Source organism: Bubalus bubalis, chromosome 3 (genome assembly GCF_019923935.1).
Source record: "Bubalus bubalis isolate 160015118507 breed Murrah chromosome 3, NDDB_SH_1, whole genome shotgun sequence".
NCBI lineage: Eukaryota > Metazoa > Chordata > Mammalia > Artiodactyla > Bovidae > Bubalus > Bubalus bubalis.
The window spans coordinates 26,833,129-26,853,715 of record NC_059159.1 but is presented as its reverse complement, the minus strand read 5'-3'; the positions used below and the strand labels follow the sequence as shown (position 1 = coordinate 26,853,715).

The 20,587-nt window shown below is 45.1% G+C and overlaps 1 protein-coding gene across 2 annotated transcripts in view; it reads right to left on the bottom strand.

Annotated features, from left to right (window-relative positions):
* Positions 1-13,755, bottom strand: part of ACSF2 (acyl-CoA synthetase family member 2) — a 31,491-nt gene extending 17,736 nt beyond the window's left edge. The window contains exon 1 of one of the 2 annotated variants that reach the window (XM_025280331.3): positions 13,475-13,755. In XM_025280331.3, coding sequence (XP_025136116.3) covers positions 13,475-13,602 — 128 coding nt within the window. In that variant the 5' untranslated portion in view covers positions 13,603-13,755. The remainder of the gene's footprint in view (positions 1-13,474) is intronic. The other variant, XM_006041160.4, reaches the window with a different exon arrangement.
* Between the last annotated feature and the right edge of the window lie 6,832 nt (positions 13,756-20,587).

Genomic DNA, 20,587 nt, shown 5'->3' with positions numbered 1-20,587 from the left:
CCGACTCGATGCACATGAGTCTGGGTGAACTCCAGGAGTTGGTGATGGACAGGGAGGCCTGGCGTGCTGCGATTCATGGGGTCGCAAGGAGTCGGACATGAACAACTGAGCGACTGAACTGAACTGAACCAAACTGTACCCACTAGGAAGGTATAAACAAGAAACCAGCATAACAAATTTGGGGAGCATGTGGAGAAACTGGAACTCTTTTGCATTGCTGATGGGAATGTAAAGTGGTGCAGCTGCTGTGGAAAACATTTTTGGTGGTTCTCCAAAGAGTTAAACATAGAGTTAACATTTGCCCTGGCAATTGTACTCTTAGGCACATACCCAAAAGAAGTGAAAACAAGTGTTCAAAGATTTGTACACAAATGTTTAGAGCAGTACTATCCACAATAGTCAAAAAGTGAAAAGAACCTGAATATCCAGCAATGCATAAATGGATAAACAAAATGGGGAATATCTCTACAATGGAATATTATATGACCATAAGAAGAAATGAAATACTGATCCATGCTACAACATGGATGAACCTTGAAAATACTGTAGTAAGTGAAAGAAGCCAGACACAGAAAATCACATATTGTATAATTTCATTTATGTCATGTTGAGGTTAGGCAAATCTGTAGAGACAAAAAGTAGAGTAAGTGGTTGCATAGGGCAGAGGGGATGGGAGGATAGAGTGGTGATAACTAAGGGTGTGACTTACACATATCCATAAACACAATAAAAATGATTGAATTGTACACTTTTTAAAATAATGTACAAAATTCTATGCCTAGGTATACAGCCAAAAGAAATCATACATGTGCCCACCAAAAGACAGGATATTTGCATATGTATCTCCAATATGGAAACTACTTACTCAACAGTAGAATAGATAAATAAATGGTGATGATTATTTACAATATTATATAGCAATGAGAGCAAATGAACTATGACTACACCCAAAGATATGAATGAAACTCATTAAAAACTGTTAAATGAGAGAAGCCAGAGAGGAAAAGGTATATACCGTCTGATTCCATTTATACGTACAAAACAGGCAAAACTATTTTCTATGCTGTTAGAAATCAAGAGAGTGGCTCACTAGGTTCTGGTTCTATGGGTGTGTTCAATTTATCAAAAATTTATCAAACAAGTACATAAAATATGTGTACTTTCCTGAATCTATATTATATTTCAACACAAAGTTAATCAGCTGGCTCAGTGGTAAAGAACCTGCCTGCCAGTGTAGAAGATTCAGGAGACGTAGTTTCGATCCCTGGGTTGGGAAGATCCCCTGGAGAGGAAAGTGGCAATCCATTTCAGGATTCTTGCCTGGGAACTTCCCAGGAGAGAGAAGCCTGGTGGGCTACATTCCATGGGGTCGCAAAGAGCCGAACACAATTGAGTGAGCACAATGGTGCAAAATAAAGTTAAAAAGAAGAGCTTTCTGGGGCTTAAACCAGTGTTGACAGAAACACAATTCATAAACTAAATTTAGCAACTGACTATGGTATTTACCATCCTGTCAGAAAAATAAAAGCAGCATGTATTGCTTCTGTGCAAAATACATGCATACATTAATAAATAATACTGGGCAAGCCGAGCAAACACATCTGCTTGTGATTTCCATCTTAGAAACTGCTTGAGAAAATAAATAAGCCCAGTTTTGAACGCAGCAGAGTTTTCCTTTCTAAGAGTTCCAGCAGATGAGAAAGCAGTTCTGTGGCCTCTGTGCAGTTCCTGTTACCCCGTGACTGCTGGTCCAGCCAACTGGTTTCCTACATGGATGCATGTTCCCTACATTCAGCAGAACAGAACAGGTCAGGACACACTGCTTACTATTTAGAATGTGGCTTACCAGAGGCAAAGCTCTGGCCTTGCTCCAGTGGGAAAACAGGATACACCAAATAATTGTCTACTTGCAAATATAATTTACAGGAATGTCTGTAGAGATGTTTAATGACAAGTGGGGAGTGTAATGATTCTGATTTATGAAAAAGATGGGCATGCTCAGTGAAGAAGGGCAGAGATGGGTAAATTTCCTGAAGGGCAGTGAACTTACAGAAGTGAGAAAACAGTGAGCGTGTCCCCTGTAATGCTGTCAGGCAAATCATCCCAAGTGTGCGTATCCCTGTCTTACAAATGGAGAAACTGAGAGAGAAGTTAAGCAGCTTGTCCAAGATGCCACCATAAAAGGTGGTAAAAAAGCCTCATCATTCAATCACAAACAGCTTTCCATGAAAAAGACAAGTGACATTGACACAGGAAACACAAAAATAGCCCAATCTGCCACAAATGCACAGAAGAAAGAAGACAAGTGCCCAGTAAGCAAGATGTCCATGTCACAAAGCAAAACAGCCATGAGAGATCAGCAAAGATGGAAAATATCAATAGTATGATGTCTGTGATTTATTTTCAAATGGTGACCAAAAATATGTGTGTGTTTATTAAAAGGTATCTATAAAAAGGATAATTTTTTTATTAATGAGGCAAGAGAGTCATTTTCTTAAGTTACCCTATCTGAGTGGGTGGCAACCCTGGGCCTCTTTCTGTATGTACTGTTCTTTACACTGCAGCCCGTACACAGCCTCCTTTGAGGTTGCACAGGGCCTGGGGCAGCAAACCTGAAGCTAATGGTGCCACAGGCCCATGGAGAACCACCCCCATTTACTTCCCACCTTCCAGCCCTCAAGCACACACTGGCTCTTTTCCATGACTTACTGGCGGTATCTGATTCATCTTCTTTGCTGCCTCTGAACCCGTCTTTCCAGCTCACTTCTAGTACCAAGCACGATGGCTTTGCACGCTAACTGCACAGTCCTCTGGGTATAGTCACCTATGCGCTGCTGTTGGCCCTCCCCCGTGTAGCCTAGCCTTCCAGCAGTACCTACTCAGAAAACACGGTCTGCTTAGCTCAGGGAACTTCTGTGAGCAAATGCAGCACTCTGTGACATTCCAAGGCAGATGACCAAAGTCAGGGCCAGAGGCTCTGTAAGCACCAAGGATCACAGGTCCTGACAGGGTCAGGCAGAGACCACAGGCAGAGCTGGACGCTGAAGGAGCCACGGGGGCAGGGATGACCACGCCACCTGAGTACATAGGTATGACGATATACTTGGGAGAGAAGCAGTTTGTTTTGCCTCTTATTACATATTACTTCCTGGGCAGAGTTTTTTGGGATCTGGGCCAGGAGCTTGCAGGTGAACCCTGTTCCTATCAGAAGTTGGAATAACCCCAGGTTGCGCAAGTCCTCTTAATCCTTTCAGAAGCCACCAGGGAGGCATGGTGACTAGATGTGAGGGGCCCATGGACACAGGAACAGCCCCCACACTGAGGCCGACCACTGTTGCCCTGGGCAAGGTGCCATGCCAGCCACCAGCAAGAAAGCTTTAATAAATAGTCTGCTTCTGTTTCAAGTCATGGGCTGGCTTCTGCTCCTCCCCTTACAGGCATTTGATGCCAGTCTGGTTCTTGGGCTCTAAGAAAAAAATAAATCATCAACAAAGCTAAGAGACAGCAACTGCCTGGGTTTACAAATTTCATTTTATATATAGGAGACAAAAGATTCACATTTAGCCTGTATTAAAGGGGGAAAAAATCCCACAAATCAATAAGGACAAGTAATCTAACACAATAAATGGGCAAAGAATATGAATATTCACAGAATACATTTCAAAAGACACCCCATCTCACTGGTAATCAGGGAAATGTAAATCAACCCACAGCAAGAACACTTTAGCTTCCCCACCAGAGTGGCAAACATGTTCTCGTTCAGGAATACTAAGTATTTGCGAGGCTGTGGGGAAACAGCAGCTCTCAGTTGCTGCTGGTGGTCATAGCAGTGCAGCCTCTCCAGAGTAATTTCTAGAAAAGCTGAAAATGCCAACCCTCTAACGTGGGAGATGTTGTTATATAATGGATTTGTAAGCATCAGGTAGAAAGAATTACCTATATCTATAGGTGTCGGTGTAAACAGATCTCAACACATACTTTTGGGTGAAAAAAGAAGGGCACGGTGATATAATTTTTGCTAAAATTATAAAAGCATAAGTATTGTTTATGGATAAAAAACAAAGAGCACCTATTGCTTGCTTGGCATGATTCTATGTGCTTTACAAATGATACGCTATTCTGCTTATGGATTCAGAGACATGTTAAAAGCAAAAAACGTGCTCTGACATGATGTACAAAAAATACTACTGTATGACAGTAGGTCTCTGGTGAGGGGTGAGTAGGAGGAGGCTTACAAAACAGACATCAACTTGATCCATTATATTTATTTTATTTGTAGTTTTGTGTAACAAGTATGGCTATATTTTAATTTGAAGTGGTAGGTACACAGGTGCTTGTTATTTGATCATATGATTGTGTTAAAAATTTTTTTTCCATGTGAAATTTTTAAGAAAAAAAAATATATGCAGCTTGAAAATCTTATAGGAAGGGTATTTCAATGTTCAAAAAATAGAACAACTTGCTGGGAGGGACAGAATGATCCACTGGACCTGTTGTGTAAAGGGCCAGGACAAGATGAACTTTAATGCAAACAGGAAGGGCCCCAGGCTGCCCGTGGTGTTCATGTGGTATCCTATCCTCCTGGGCAAGCCTCAGTCCTCAGTCTATATACTCACCCTTGTGTAAGACACAGTTCTAGCCAAGTGTACCAGTACATCTAGCTCATGGCGAATGAGAGGCAGGCGCTCCTCTTCCATCTTGCTTGCTCATCACCCCAAGATTCATTATTCAACCCAGCAGCCCCTGGACTGACCCACACACCATGGGGGCTGCATTCTTGAAGGTGTAGAGGGGCTCCTTTCGCTATTTGCAGAAAGACACTAGGCTGGTGGTTGATCTGGGAATAGAGATGGCAGATGCTTGTGAAGGAGGGAACAACTTTTAACCTGTAATATCTATTTTACCCTGAAAGAAAGTTAAAATTTTTATGTACCCATGAAGATGAGTGCCACATTTATACCAGCTACAACATGCAACCTAGTGTTTAAGAAAATGAAGATGCTGTTGCGACAGATAAAAATCCAGAGAGCACTAGTGAATGGTCATTTTCTTAATTGATGGCCATTTTACTGTACAGTGGCCACCAAGAGCACAAGAATGACTATAATGTTAAAAGGTCCTCAGCAAAAATAGGAATTTCAACCTGTCTCTTAAGGGAAAAACACCCTTCAAAATAGACCACAGACTTACACGTAAAACATTAAAACTGAAAAACATTTAGAGGGACTTCCCTGATGGTTCAGCGGTTAAGAATCTGCCTTCCAATTCAGGGGATGTGGATTTGAGCCCTGGTCAGGGAACTAAGCCCATGCATTGCAACTGTTGAGCCAGTCTACCACAACTAGAGAGAAGTCTGTGTGCCAGAACGAAGACCAACAGGCAGATTTCCCTGCTAGTACAGTGGATAGGAATCCGCCCCAATGCACAGGACACCAGTTCAATCCCTGGCCTAGGAAGATCACACATGCCACAGAGCTACTAAGCCTGTGCACCAGAACTACTGAAGCCTGCGTGCTCTAGGACCCTCGAGCCACGACTACTGAGCTGCACACCCCAACTACTGAGCCCACATGTTGCAAATACTGAAGCTTGTGAGCCTACAGCGTATGCTCCGCAACAAGAGAAACCACTGCAATAAGAAGACCTCCTGCTCGCCGCAACTAGAGAAAGCACACGTACAGCAACAGAGCCCCAGTGTGGCCAAAAATAAATAAACACATTAATTAATTAATTAAATTTTTTTTTAAATCTAGAGAAAAACATGGGAGAAAAGCTTCAGGATCTAGGGGTAGGCAATAAATTTTTAAACTTGACACTATATGCACAATCCATAAACTTAATAAACTAATTTCAGCAAAATTAAAAATTTCCGCTCTGTGAAAGATCCTGTTAAAGAGGACAACAGGATGAGCTACAGAGTGGGAGAAAATATTTGCAAGCCACACATCTGACAAAGGACTAGTATCCAGAATGCATAAAGAACTCTGAAAATTTAATAGTAAAAAAACCAAACAATTCAATTAGAAAATGGGCAAAAGACATAAAGAGATATGTCACCAAAAAGGATATACAAGTGGCAAATAAGCATATGAAAAGTTACTCAACATCATTAGCCATTAGGAAATGCATATTAAAAACACAATAAGATATCACTATACACCTATTGGAATGACAAAAATTAAAAACGGTGACAATACCAAATACTGATGAGGATGCTAATCGCTCATATATTGTTGGTGAGAATGGAAAATGGTACAGTCATCCCGGAAAACAGACAATTTCTGTACAACTAAACACGCAACTACCATACAAGCCAGCCATTGCGCTGCTGACAATTATCCCAAAGAAACACATCTAGCTGGCCCCCTGTATCCACAGGTTCCATATGCAGACGTGGAACAGGAGACAGGGGGAGCTGACTGCTCTACCGCCATGGTGTATAAAGGACTGGACCACCACAGAGTTGGGGATTTGCGGGGGTCCTGGAACCAATCTCCTGAAGATACTGAGGAGAACTATAAGCAATTATGTTCCCAGAGAAATGAAGACTTATTTACAATCCCACAAAAACCTGTATATGAATGCATGCTGCTGCTGCTGCTAAGTCGCTTCAGTCGTGTCCGACTCTGTGCGACCCCATAGACGGCAGCCCACCAGGCTCCCCATCCCCGGGATTCTCCAGGCAAGAACACTGGAGTGGGTTGCCATTTCCTTCTCCAATGCATGAAAGTGAAAAGTGAAAGTGAAGTCGCTCAGTCGTGTCCAACTCTATCGACCCCATGGACTGCAGCCTACCAGGCTCCTCCATCCATGGGATTTTCCAGGCAAAAGTACTGGAGTGGGGTGCCATTGCCTTCTCCATATGAATGCATACAGCAGCCTTATTTGAAAAAACTGGAAACACCCCCAAATGTCCATCAGTGGGTGAATGGTTAAACCAACTGCACGTCCATATCAAAGAATACTATTTAACAATAAAAAAAGGAACTACTGATACGCAAAACAACCTGAATGAATCTCCAGAAATTATGCTGAGTGAAGAAACCAGTCTCAAAAGACTGTATACTACATGACTCCATTACATAACCTCTGGAAATGACGAAATCCAATTAATGGAGAACAGAAACCAGACTGTGAGTGGTCCTAAGGAGGGTGGAAGCGGGAAAGTAGGTGTGGCTGTAACAGGGAAACCTGAAGGATCCTTGCAGTGGTGACGCGGTATCAGCGCGAATATCCTGGCTGCGCTACTGCACCACTGTTTTGCAAGATGTTATCATTGGGGGAAACTATATGAGATCTGTTTGTGTTATTTCTTACAACTGCATGTGAATGTACAATTATCTCAAAATAAAATGTTGAATTAAAAAAACAGCTCTTAGATGATAAAATATTGAGGACCACAAAGTGGGCTGCCCAGTTCAGTGGGCCTAGAAGTCACACTGTCTGCACCACTCTCTGCTGGGACAGTCCCTGGACACATTTGTTACACCTATTCTGAGGACCCCACTTCTCAGCCTACTTTTCTGTTGCTACACCCAAGAGGTGAAATATTGGGCACAGGAGATCATGTCCTTTTCCCCACGGTTATGAAGGAAAGCTAAACTGCTTAATGTATAACACACACTTTCATGAATTTTTTTGTCAAGATCAATAGGTCACTTCTCCCCAAAGCAAGCCTTGGTTTTTGAGCAAAAGAAACTAGACACAAGAGTATACATTCTAAGATTCAAGAATAGACAAAATTAATATACAGAGATTAGAAATCAGAATAGTGATAATCTCTGGTTGGGGAGGGAACTGACTGGAAGGAGGCACTAGAGAAATTTCTCGAGCTGTGCTGTCTCTATGGCAGCCCAGTCACATGGGGCTCTGGAACACTTGAAGCATGACTAGTCTGAATTGAAGCATTCTGTAAATGTTAAATACACACAAGATTCAGAAGACTTCATGAAATAAAGAATATTAAATACCTCCTTAGCAATTTTTACATGATTGATTGCATGCTGAAATGATACTTTGGCTATACTAAGTTAAAGAAAATATATCATTAAACTTATTGCCTATTTCTTATTACTTTTTAAAATATGCCTACTGAAAAACATGACACTCCATATGTGGCTCACATTATATTTCTACTGAATACAGTGCTTTACAGTTATGGACACGTTTTATATCTTGGGGTGTTGAGTAATGGGTGTATACATTTGTTAATATTCATCAAACTACACACTTATGATTTGTACATTTTACAGTTGCATTATACCATAAAGTCCCATGATCTTTCCACCACCCATCATAACCTTCCTGATGGAGTCTACAGCTTACAAAGAACACAGACTACAAAGAACCCCAGAGTGGTAAGAGCTACAATAAAGATTTTGAGCAGGGCACTCTATATTGGTGGAAGCTTCCATTTTTAACTCCAATAAAACTGATAGTGTATGCGTGTTTGTGTGTATGTAGAGAAAGTAAACATGAAATTATTATTTGAGTCCAGTGAACTCAAGAAGACAGAGGGCATTTTCGAAAGCCTGAAATACTTGGGGACGGGAGGCATCTATGATGCAGATTTTCCACTGGGCCACTGTTCCGAGCTACTGGGGAAAGCACATAGAAGTCAAGGGTGAAGGCTGATTCAGAACAGTTGCCCTTGGTGGCATCACTAAGGCAAATACATGGTTTGAAAAAGAAAGTGAAAGTGTTAGTCACTCAGTCATGCTCAACTCTTTGTGATCACATGGACTGTAGTCCACTAGTCTTCTCTGTCCATGGAATTCCCCAGGCAAAAATACTGGAGTGGGTAGCCATTTCCTTCTCCAGGGTATCTTTCCAACCCAGGGATCAAACCAACGTCTCCTGCATTGCAGGCAGATTTTTTACCATCTGAGCCACCAGGAAAACCCCACATACAAGGTTTAGATCTTTGCTTTCTAGGGTCAAAACCCTCAATGTTTTCTGTTCACTCACAGAGGGCTAGAGAAAACCAGAGTCCAGAGGTTAGGATGAGTTCATAAGGGTTCAAGCACAATTAACATTTCATATAAGTATGAAGGCTTCGAACTTCGACCACAGCCCTCTTGGATTCAGGGATCCAAGCCTCAAAGCCCAGCCTCCCTGGAAATCACAAAATGTCCACAGAAATATTGTAGAGTGCTTCTTGTCCAAGTGGTCTATTTTACAAAGAAATCATGGTCCAGAGAGGTTGAGGGACTTGCCTGAAGCCATACTGAACTAAGCCATACTAAGGTTGGGTTTGCTTTCCTGTCACCTGACTCCTAAACTGAAAACACACATACATGCCAATGAGAGTCACAGAACATGATTTCTAAACTAGAAAAACAGCTTGTTTATTTCTAAAGGGAGAGGCATTTGGCAGAGTTAGTGGTACCCGTCATTTATCAGGACAGTCTTCTAGCAAGGCCCCTTCAAGAGATGAAACTATATTCTGTACTTTGTTCAGCATATAACTGGGGGTGGGGGAAAGCAGCCCTTTATACTAACACTCAGCATAAGCATGGATAGGTCTGCCAACACAGAGCAGCCACAGCTTGGTTCAAGCAGTTGCCTCTGCTAGAACTGTCTTTCTCCTACTCTCCAGGCAAGGCTCTAACCTGTGGGCCTTGGGGTCATTGTAGGAGTGTGCAAAGCCACTGTTTCATAAGTATTATCTGTATCATAGTCTCATCAATGCAGTGGGTTGAAAATCTTAGTGCTAGGCTGTGGGTTATGGATTTTCTTATGTGACCTCATTTAATTCTCACAAGTACAAAACAAAACTTACACAAAACAAAAGTCTTAAGTTCAACTTGGTCCCAAAGCTAGAAAGTGATTCTTTTGAACTCAGATCTGTCTGGTTCCAAAGTCTTTGTAGACTGAATAAATAAATAATGTGGAGATGTTGGGAGGGCTTCATACCCAGGGTTTAAAGAGTTCAAGCACAGGCAAGGGTTTATACAAGTATATAGACTTCATCCTTCAAACCACAGCCCTGTTACTGGAGGGATAAGATTCAAATTCCAACTTGTTTAGGAAGTCTAACCTAATCCCATTCCAACCTATCAGATTCTTCCCTGCTCTGATTGAGCACACTTACTGCCTTGAATCAGTGGGTCTGTGATCCTTATCTGCAGATCCCTTTTAGGCAAAGAAGTATCTGGAAACAAGTTTACTCATCCTTGTATCCCACACTGGACCTCCACAGTGGATTGCATACCGATTGCATGCAAGGCAGGAGACGTAACTAAAACCATTGTGTACCGTTCACTGATTACAATGTCCAGTGTCCACGTTTATAGTTTATTTTCTATTATTACACTTAGACTGGAGTAATGAGTAGAGATATCATTACCAAATACTTTGTTAATCATCTTCGGTAGATTATGAGAAGAGCATATTTTTGTACATTGATTTCTACCCAAAATAATTCGTAGCTTAATATAATCCCCTGATACAGGGACATCACTTTATAGCTTCCACTACCAGTCCCACCTGATTATAGTCATCCCTCTGGAAGGTGTTCCATGAAGTCCACTCACACCCTTGCCCCAACCATCAGCGCTGAGTCACTGGAAGCACCCCGCCAGCCCCACTGAGGGTCACACCCAATTCTGAGAGGCTTGAGCCATGATTCCTTCTGTCTTCACCACCTCTGAGTGCTTCCAGCACCCCAGATACAGTTGCCTCTCAGGCAGCCCCAGGCCAGCTTTCGAGGTCTGAAGGAAACCTGTTTATCATAGGTTCACCAGGAATCAGCATCAGATTCTGTCCTCCAAGAGTGCCTGAAGCTCCAAATTAGATCATCTGCCTTCCCTGGGGAAGCAGGGAAGGCGTTGGTAGTTCAGGAGGTTTGGAGAGCAATGGACAGTTTCTTCTTTCCTTCTCGAAAAAAGACTCTGGACATCCCTGACTTGGGTGGATAAGGGATTGTCCAGCAGATCCAAGGGCTAGACTTGGGCCTGGCAGAGGCTGACATCTTGGTAACTAGCCATGAGAGAGAACCAGATGCAAGCAAGAGGACACTTTCTTGAGGGACTCCTCTCCTACCTTCAAATCACTTGAAATTTCTACACCGACCCCATCTGGAGGTTCTCAGGGACCAACCCTGCCCCAAAACAAAGGCTGAGAAGAGCAAGCCTTTGTCAGTACAGCAAGCAGCAGCATTAGTGACAAACTCCACATAGGCTCCAAGGTTAGGTAGCGTACTTGACGTCATGTAGCAAGTAGGTAGAGGAGCCAGGGCTATAACCCAAAGCAGTCTATACAGTCTAGTCTATAACCCAAAAAGTTCTTGCTTTTTCCTAACAGGTAAAACTGGGGATCTGATAAGTAACAGGCATGGGGTGTTGGTCAGCAAGAAAGCAGTCTAGGGTTTCCCTGGTGGTTCAGTGGTTAAGAATCCACCCTGAAATGCAGGGGACACCGGTTTGATCTGTGGTCCGGGAAGATTCCACATGCTATGGAGCAACTAAGCCTGTGCACCACATCTACTGAGCCTGTGTCCTAGACTCTGTGAACCGCAGCTACTGAGCCCATGTGTTGCAACTGCTGAAGCCCATGAGCCTACAACCCGTGCTCTGGCCAATAAAAGAAGCCACCACAATGGGAAGCCTGGCACACTGCAACTAGAGAGTAGCCCCCACTTGTTGCAACTAGAGAAAGCCCGTGTGCAGCAATGAAGACCCAGTACAGCCAAAAAATAAATAAACAAATCCTAGAAAGAAAGAAAGCAGGTTGTACGTGACCAGATCAGAAACAGTAAAGTACAGAAGTCCGGGAGTTTTTCACACCATGGCTCCTAGAACACTAAGTAGTAATCATGCTGACTTATCTTCTCCCTCATTGGACTACAAGTTCCTGGAAGACTGGGTTCTCTGGGCTTTCATAACAACAGCATCTACCTTGTGCTTGGCATGGTGTAAGCGCTCAGGAATATCTGTTGAATGCTTGAGACTCTTGAGGGTTTCTTAAGAGCAACGTAGGAACAAAATCAGGTTAAACCACCGCAGTCAGTAGGCAAGGCCTTAAGCACAAGGGAGTGGCAGGCATGGAAGGGAATTAGGCCAAATGCTCAGGAAATCTTTCTCTGGATCCATGGATCTCCTCCTGAGAGTCAGAATTTCTCTGAGGCCTGGGGCCCCTAATCCGTGATTGTAAGCCTGTAGCAGGCAAGAGGTCTGCTTTGTTTGCACATAAAGTCAAAGGTCAGGAAGGATACCATGTGGCCAAAGGCGGCCTGACCCAGCATCATGAAACATGTTCGCTTTGGAGAGTAAATAAGGAAAGCCCTCACAGTCTAAGGAGCATCCTGAAGACCAGAAGTGCGGCTTGGAGGCTACAGGCTAGCCATGGCAGAGCTTGCCTAGGGAGGCACCGGGAGGTAGTGAGTGACCAAGCTAGAGGAGAATTGTTTTCTTCATCAGAATCCCATCTGCTGATGCTCCTTGAGCCACTGGGTCTCCCCAGAAAATTAGGCTTGGTGATCCGAAAGCCGGCATATGCTTTCCATCTTCAGAAACCAGCATGTTCAAAACACTGTGATCTTGGAACTCCAGCCCAAGAAGAGTCTGCTGTCTCCCTCCAACTTCCCTCCTCCTTCTTTTGTTTTTTTTAAACAAGCAGTTCTCTCAGACAAGAAACCTCTTCCGGCTTCTTGTCCCTTTTCCATGCCCAGGCCTACACTCCATCTGGTGTTCAAAGCTGTGTCCTGACCCCAGACCTAGTATGTGGCCTAGCTGGGTGGCAGGGCAAACTCATTGGTGCCCAGGCCTCCCTCTGCTGGGTGCTGAAGGTAAAAGCCACCACTGATCATATCAGTGGGAGCCCAGTTCGGCTTAATCAACACAATTTCACAATTGCAGACTTACAAAGAGGTAGCATTAACTTACTTCGCTGCTGCAGAGCACATCCTCCACCTGCCAGCCCCCATCCCACCCTCTGCATTGAGGACAGAAGAAAACAGACCCAGTAGGTAGTAAGGAGCCAAGCAGTGTTAGCAGTTGGTGAGAAGAGCAGACACTGCAGAGCTTAGTGGCCTGGGGTGGACAACATGGCGTGGGAGGTCCCCAAGTTTATCAGTGAAAGGGGTCTGGCTCAGAGGCAGTGTCCTGGAGACAGAGCACAGGCCTTGCCCTTGCCCCTCCCCCTCAGGACGGGCTGCTAGAGGCTCCGCTTCTGGTCATCAGTGAGCCCACCAATGGGAGAGCCTAAAGCCCCGGACCAGAGCCCAGAGTCAGTGCAGGGTGCCTGACAGCCACCAGCTGCAGCCACCAGTCTGCTGGGCCAGGCCAGCATTTCCTGTTGCCTGAGTGCCAGGTGCGGGGTGGGGTACCTACTCCTTGGCGTGCGCCACCCGGCGGAGGTGGGGCAGCCGAGGACCTCCCAGCCTGAGCGCGATCGGCCCCCAGAGAGGCTCTGAAGGATCCCCAAGACCCCCTCCCAGGGGACTGACCCGTCCCTCTCCTCCAGGGCCGCGTACCTGAGAGGACGGACGCCCCACAACCTCGCTTCCTGCCAAACCCGGGAGAGGCCGACCCGGGCCCCCAGCACCCTCGGGCTCTGGGAGCACAGCCTCGCGACGCGCAGCATCCCGACGTAGACAGCCATGGCTCGCGACGCCCGCGTCCCAGCCAGAGAAAACTTTTAAAGTGCGCTGAGGCGGGGCGAGCGCGGAGCGGGCGGGGAGGCGGGAGGGTCGCCTCTGCCTATGGGTTTCGGAGGACTCGGTGCCGGGCGGGCGGGGCGGAGCGAGGCGAGGCCGAGAGAGGCATGGAGGAAGAGCCTGCTCGCGGGCCACCTTCCCCTGGACCCGCAGCCCTCCCCCTCCTACCCCCACCCTCGAAGAATTGCCCTGGTTTCCCTCCGGATCGGGCGTACACGGCCGCTGCCCAAGGCAGGTCTCCCTTCCCAACCACGGGGGCCTGGGTTTGGAGGCGCAAGACTTTGTTATTTCGTGGAGGGGCAGCCAGCTGCGCGGCGAGGTCAGACCCGGCCACCGCCCCCCGCCCTGACCCGGCCACCCCCGGTCTCCCGTCCGCAAGCCGTGTTGGCCCGGGGGGAGGGGGGGGGTCACGTGTGGGCCTACCCCCTTCTCGCCCGCCCCGGGTTGCAGGCCTGAAGCCAGGGGAGCTCGCGTTCCCAGAGATGCCAGCTGGAGGAGAGGGCCCGCGGGGGAGGGGAGGCAGCTGGGACAAAGGGTGCAGAGCCCCCGGCGGGCCCAAGTACTGGCTGAGGATAGATGTCAGCTTCAGAAGGGGCTCCAGTTGGTACCCCCACATCCCAAGCGTCAGTCTCCCATCTCTATTCCCCGTGGCCCTGGGCATTGGAACCTGTGCCCCATGCTGTTCCAAAGTCTGAATGTAAAATAAACCTCTCTCTCCAGGCCCTCCCTGTGGCCTTGGAGACCAAGGTGCAAGTGCAGAATACTCAGAAGATGAGTGCCCATCTCTGGACCTGGCTAGGCGAAGAGGCACTGGGCACCAAGGCGGCACATGTGCCAGGTCCACAGTGTCCCTGTAGCCATGACCCTTCCTCCAGAGGAGGAAGGGAGAACACTGGGGGAAAGGCCCTGGCAGGGTGACCTCCCCGTCCTGACCCAGAGGTAGGGATATACACTGGGCCAAGAAGAACTGGTGGCTGAGGGTGGGACTTGGCCTAACCCTTTATTTTTATTTGGGAACTTGGGCTCAATTGGGGTTGTGAGAAGGAGAGTACACTGCTCCTCTTCATGATCCTGAGAGTGACTTCAGAACCCCCTGAAACCCTGGCTCCTGGAGAGGGTTCCCACATTTCAGTGATATGGGGATGGTGCAGGAAGAAAGACAGAGGGGCACAGATTATAAGGAGCTGGACTTGCAAGGACATGTCTTCCTAACAGACTAACTCACACACTCTGCTGGCTCAGCCCAATGAATGTGGGGCCCTAGGGAGTATCCCAAGTCTGGGTACTAAGCCCTACTTGGAAGGCTCTGCTACTAGCTTGCTGGGTGACCCTGGGCAAGTCATTTCTCCTCTCTGGGCCTGTGAAGTGGAGAGTAGCTAGTGACCTTGCAGGCCCTTGAAATTTCCTTGCTAGTCTGAGAGTCCTGGGGGAAGGGTGGGAAGAGTTCGTTCCTGAACTTTGCTCCAGCCTCGGCTTTGCATACACTGGGCTTTCCTGACTTCCCAGACAGATGTGGAACCACAGCCACCAATTTCAAGATGTATCCCCCCATGCTAGACTCTTCAAGGACGTTATCTCTGCCCTCACAATCAACCTACGGAGAATAGGAATGTCTTGGAATATGTCTCTATTTTTATGGATAAAGAAATTGAGACCCAGAGAGGTTTAGCTACTTGCCCAAGATCAAAGTGGGCACAACAAACACAGGCCAAGGCCCTGTCTATACTCAGTTTGAGGCTTTGGGCAAGTCACAGGGACTTTTTAGCCTCAGTCATCTTTAAAATGGAATAATACCAGCCTCACCCAGAGGGCCAGGGTAATCTCTGAGTACAGTAGCCCAGACCAGTTTTCAGTGTTGGGTAGTTTGTTTTTCCATCTTCTTCTTCCTTCTGTGTCTACACTCTGACACTTTCCTCTGCATGAGGTATATTGCAAACTTTTTGGGGGGAGGAGGAGTTACTTTTCGTCTCTGCAAAGGCTTGAGACCTGTGGTAGGCACAAGTTCCAAGGAAGGTGAGGAGGGTTGGGGGAAAGGAATACAGAAATGCCTGATGCAAGAGTTTCTGAGTCCAGGAAGCAAATCACGGTGATCAGAATTCTTGGGTCACGTTGAGGGAGTAGTGAGCAAGGGAGCTGGGCACCTTGGCCATCGAGGCTCTCCAACTTTCCTCCTTCTTCCTTCAACCAGCTCAGCTCCTCATAGCTCCCCAAGGGGAGCTTTCTGCCTGATTCGTATCTGCTTGTGCTGCACGTGACTTGCATGATTTATGGCCCTTGTGATTTTGCTCATGCCATTGGCAGTCCTGAGAAAGCCCTACTCCTTCCTCTTTGTCAATTCCCTCCCCTTCCTGTGCTTCAAAATCAGTCTCACACTGTAAACACCATTTATTGATTAAAAAAAAAATTCTTAGCATCAACCTATGAAAAAGTCCAGAAGACTTGAAGTTAGGAAATAGAATGTAAATGCTACAAACCTTGGAAGTCACTCTTGACAGTAGCTGAGAGGTAAGAAATAGGAGATGGAAGTGGAGGCAGATATTCTTACCTTATAAATTAAGGTATCAGGGAATCCTGTTTATTGATAATGAAACATGAAATAAAGGAGTATGTCATTTAAAGTTACAAAGCAAGAGTGTATGTACAAAAATAGCAATAAAACTGTATTAGAAGGACTTGAGAAAAGATGAGAGTGAAAATTCTTACCTATTAAACAGAAAATCAAGAAATGGCTGAATAAGTATATTGTTTAGAGATAAATAATAGAAGATAAAACAGAAACAATTATAATAATGCAGATGGTTCCCTTTGGACTTGAATAGACATTTCTCCAAAGAAGATGTATGAATGGCCAATAGGCACATGAAAAGGTACTCAACATCATTGGTCATTAGAGAAATACAAATCAAAACCACAGTGAGTTACTGCCTCACATCCATTAGGATAGCTTCTATCAAAAAATAAAATAAAATTAAAAAAAAAAAAAAAAAAAAAAAAAAAAAAAAAGGATAGCTTCTATCAAAAAAATAGAACAACAAGTTTTAGCAAAGATATAGGGAAATTGGAACAATTGCTGGTAGGATTGTAAAATGGTGCAGTGGATGTGGAAAACAGTATGGCAATTCCTCAAAAAATTAAGAACAATTACCACATAATCTAACAATTCTGCTTCTGGTGATAAAGTGAAAGTGAAAGTCACTCAGTCCTGCCTGACTCTTTGTGACCCCATGGACTATACGGTCCATGGAATTCTTCAGGCAAGGATACTGGAGTGGGTAGCCTTTCCCTTCTCCAGGGGATCTTCCCAACCCAGGAATCAACCCAGGTCTCCTGCATTGTAGGCGGATTCTTTACCAGCTGAGCCACAAGGGAAGCCCTCTACTTCTGGGTATGCACCCAAAATAATTGAAAGTAGGGACTCTAGAGAAGAAAATGGCAACCCACTCCGGTGTTCTTGCCTGGAGAATCCCAGGGACAGGGGAGCCTGGTGGGCTGCCATCTATGGGGTCGCACAGAGTCAGACACGACAGAAGCAACTTAGCAGCAGGAGCAGCAGCAGGGACTCTAGAAGATGTGTCTACATTAGTATTTAGTGCAGCATTATTCACAGCAGCCAAAAGGCAGAAATACCCCCAAATGTCCATGGATGGGTGGATAAACAAAGTGTGGTGTGTAAAACAGAACATTATTCAGCCTTATAAAGAAAGGAAATTCTGGGACTTCCCTGGTAGTCCAGTGGCTAAGATTCTGTGCTATCAGCGCAGGGAATCTGGGTTCGATCCCTGGCCAGGGAACTAGATCCCACATGCTACAACTAAAAGATCCTGCAGGCTGCAATGAAGACCCAAGATTACACGTGCCACAAAGACCCAACACAGCCAAATACATAAATAAGTAAATAAATATTTTTTTTAAAAAAAGGAAATTCTGATTCATGCTACCAGAATTATCCTTGTAGAAACATTTACGGTATGCTAAGTATGATAATTGAAGTGTTCCTGGTGGTTCAGAGGTTAAGAACCTGCCTGCCAGTGCAGGAAATGCAGGTTTGATCCTGGGTCTGGGAAGATCCCGTGGAGAAGGACATGGCAACCCACTCCAGTATTCTTGCCTGCAAAACCCCATGGACAGAGAAGCCTGGCAGGCTCCATGGTGTTGCAAAGAGTTGGACACAACTTAGTGACTGCACAAGTATGATGAGGACAATTACTGTATGATTTCACTTACATAAGGAATCTACAGTAGTCAGATTCAATGAGACAGAAAGTAGAATGATGGTTGCCAGGGGCTGTGTGGAGGGGGACGAAGGACTTATGGGTACAGGGTTTTAGTTTAGGAAGATGGAAAACTTCAGGAGATGGGTGGTTGTGATGGTTATACCAACAATGTGAATGTACTACTACTTTTTGATAAAAAGCCTTTCTCTCTTTTTTTTTTCCTAAGACAGTGTACATGTTTTCTCTTAATAATTTTGTTGTTAACAGCCCAAGGGAGGCATCCTGACTAGATCATTTACAGAGCCCATTGTGTTTCCTGAGGTTCCCACTGAGTACCAAAGTGTTACATAGGTACTGTAGTTGGCCTCGGGAGAATCTGGCTCTGCTGCTTTCCCTCTCAATGACCTTGAGCAAAGTTCTTTCCTCTGCTGTAGTTTTTCAGAGCTTTCTGTTGTAAATGACTGTTTACAAGTACTATATGAAACATGTCTTTTTCAAAGAAATTTCTTCACCATAAGTCTGAGAAGGGAACTATCTAATATGAGATGCAGCAGTCATGAAGGAAAGGTGGGGGAAAAAAGGAGAGACTACTAGCAGCCACATAAAGAGGAAAGAGGAGAATGAGGAACGGAGTTTTAATCTTGAAAGAAGAGATGACAGTGACTTGATAAATGATGGTTATACTCTGCCAATCAGATCCAGTAGCCAATACCAAAAACAAAGCAAAGCAAACAAAAAACAAAGTTAGCAAGAATTGTGCTAAAAACAATGCTTCTGATTTTCAAACTGAAAGTGAAAATAAGGAACTCATTCTGAACTGCTATGTAAAGTAAAAATTATTTTGATCACAACTAATAGTTGATGGCAAACACAGACATTTGTGATCTTAGACAGTAAATATTTTCTTGCTGACAGCTCAGAATTGAAAAAACTAAAGCAACAGCAGTTCTAGCATTTGCCAAAAGTTGTGAAAGCTTTGCTTTCATAAAGAATATGGGACAAAAATCTTTCTTTAGGTGATGTAATTTTTAATTTTTCTTGGGTCAAAGTCAAGAGCTAAAGTTATGTGTCAAGCCTTGAGTAAGACCCAATGTTATCAAACCAAATCTAATTTATCTTCCTTTACTCAATCATTGGTTCAACAGACATTCACTGAGTGCCCACTCAGTTCAGTTCAGTTCAGTTGCTCAGTCGTGTCCGACTCTTTGTGACCCCATGAATCGCAGCACGCCAGGCCTCCCTGTCCATCACCAACTCCCAGAGTTCACTCAGACTCACGTCCATCGAGTCAGTGATGCCATCCAGCCATCTCATCCTCTGTTGTCCCCTTCTCCTCCCGCCCCCAATCCCTCCCAGCATCAGAGTCTTTTCCAATGAGTCAACTCTTCGCATGAGGTGGCCAAAGTATTGGAGTTTCAGCTTTAGCATCAGTCCTTCCAATGAACACCCAGGACTGGTTTCCTTTAGGATGGACTGGTTGGATCTCCTTGTAGTCCAAGGGACTCTCAAGAGTCTTCTCCAACACCACAGTTCAAAAGCATCAATTCTTCCGCACTTAGCTTTCTTCACAGTCCAACTCTCACATCTATACATGACCACTGGAGAAACCATAGCCTTGACTAGACGGACCTTTGTTGGCAAAGTAATGTCTCTGCTTTTGAATATGCTATCTAGGTTGGTCATAACTTTCCTTCCAAGGAGTAAGCGTCTTTTAATTTCATGGCTTCAGTCACCATCTGCAGTGATTTTGGAGCCCAAAAAAATAAAGTCTGACACTGTTTCCACTGTTTCCCATTAGATACTGCCAAGTGTGGGCTCTCGGGCTGCAGATATGAATAAGACAGGGTTCTGCCCTCAGGGAACTCACTGTTTAGTAGAGAACATCAACTCTGAAACTGATGGTGGTATGTGGTATGGCCAGTGCCGTGAGGGAAGGGCGCAGGGGACAGGCACCTACTCTAAGTGTGTCACCTAAGGTCACTTAGAGGTCTGAGCTGAGTGCGTAGTGTATTGGTTTGGAAACGGCAACCCACTCTAGTACTCTTGCCTAGAAAATTCCATGGATGGAGGAGCTTGGTGGGCTAAAGTCCATGGGTCACCAAGAGTCCAACACGACTGAGCGACTTCACTTTTACTTTACTTCCTAACACTACTGGAATAAATTACCAAGTTTAATGGCTTAAAGCAACAGAAATTTATTCTCTTACAGCTCTGGAGGCCAGTCTGAAGTGAGTCTTATGGAGTAAAACCAAGGTGTTGGCAGGGCTAGTTCTTTCCAGATATTCCAGGGAGAATTGTTCCTTGTCTCTTTCAGCTTCTGTTGGCTCTAGGCTTCACTCTTATATCTGCCTCCTTAGTCACATTGCCTCATTCCCTTCTATGTTCAATCTCGCTCTGCCTTATAAGAACATTTGTGATTTCCTAAATAATCTCTCTGTCGCAAGATCTTTAATTTGATTATATCCGAAAAGTCTCATTTGCCATATAAAGTAGCATATTCACAGGTTCCAGGGATTAGGGCATGGATAACTTTGGGAGCCATTATGCAGCTCACCCCAGACAGGACTGGGAGGGGAAACTATGGACGGCTAATGGGATGTAATAGGGGCAGAGTCTATAAACAGGCATATGGAGAAAATATATGTGAAGACAGGGAGCATGTACATTCTGGAAGTTGTTAGTATTGCTATGGGACTGCATTTTTGGGAGTCGTGGG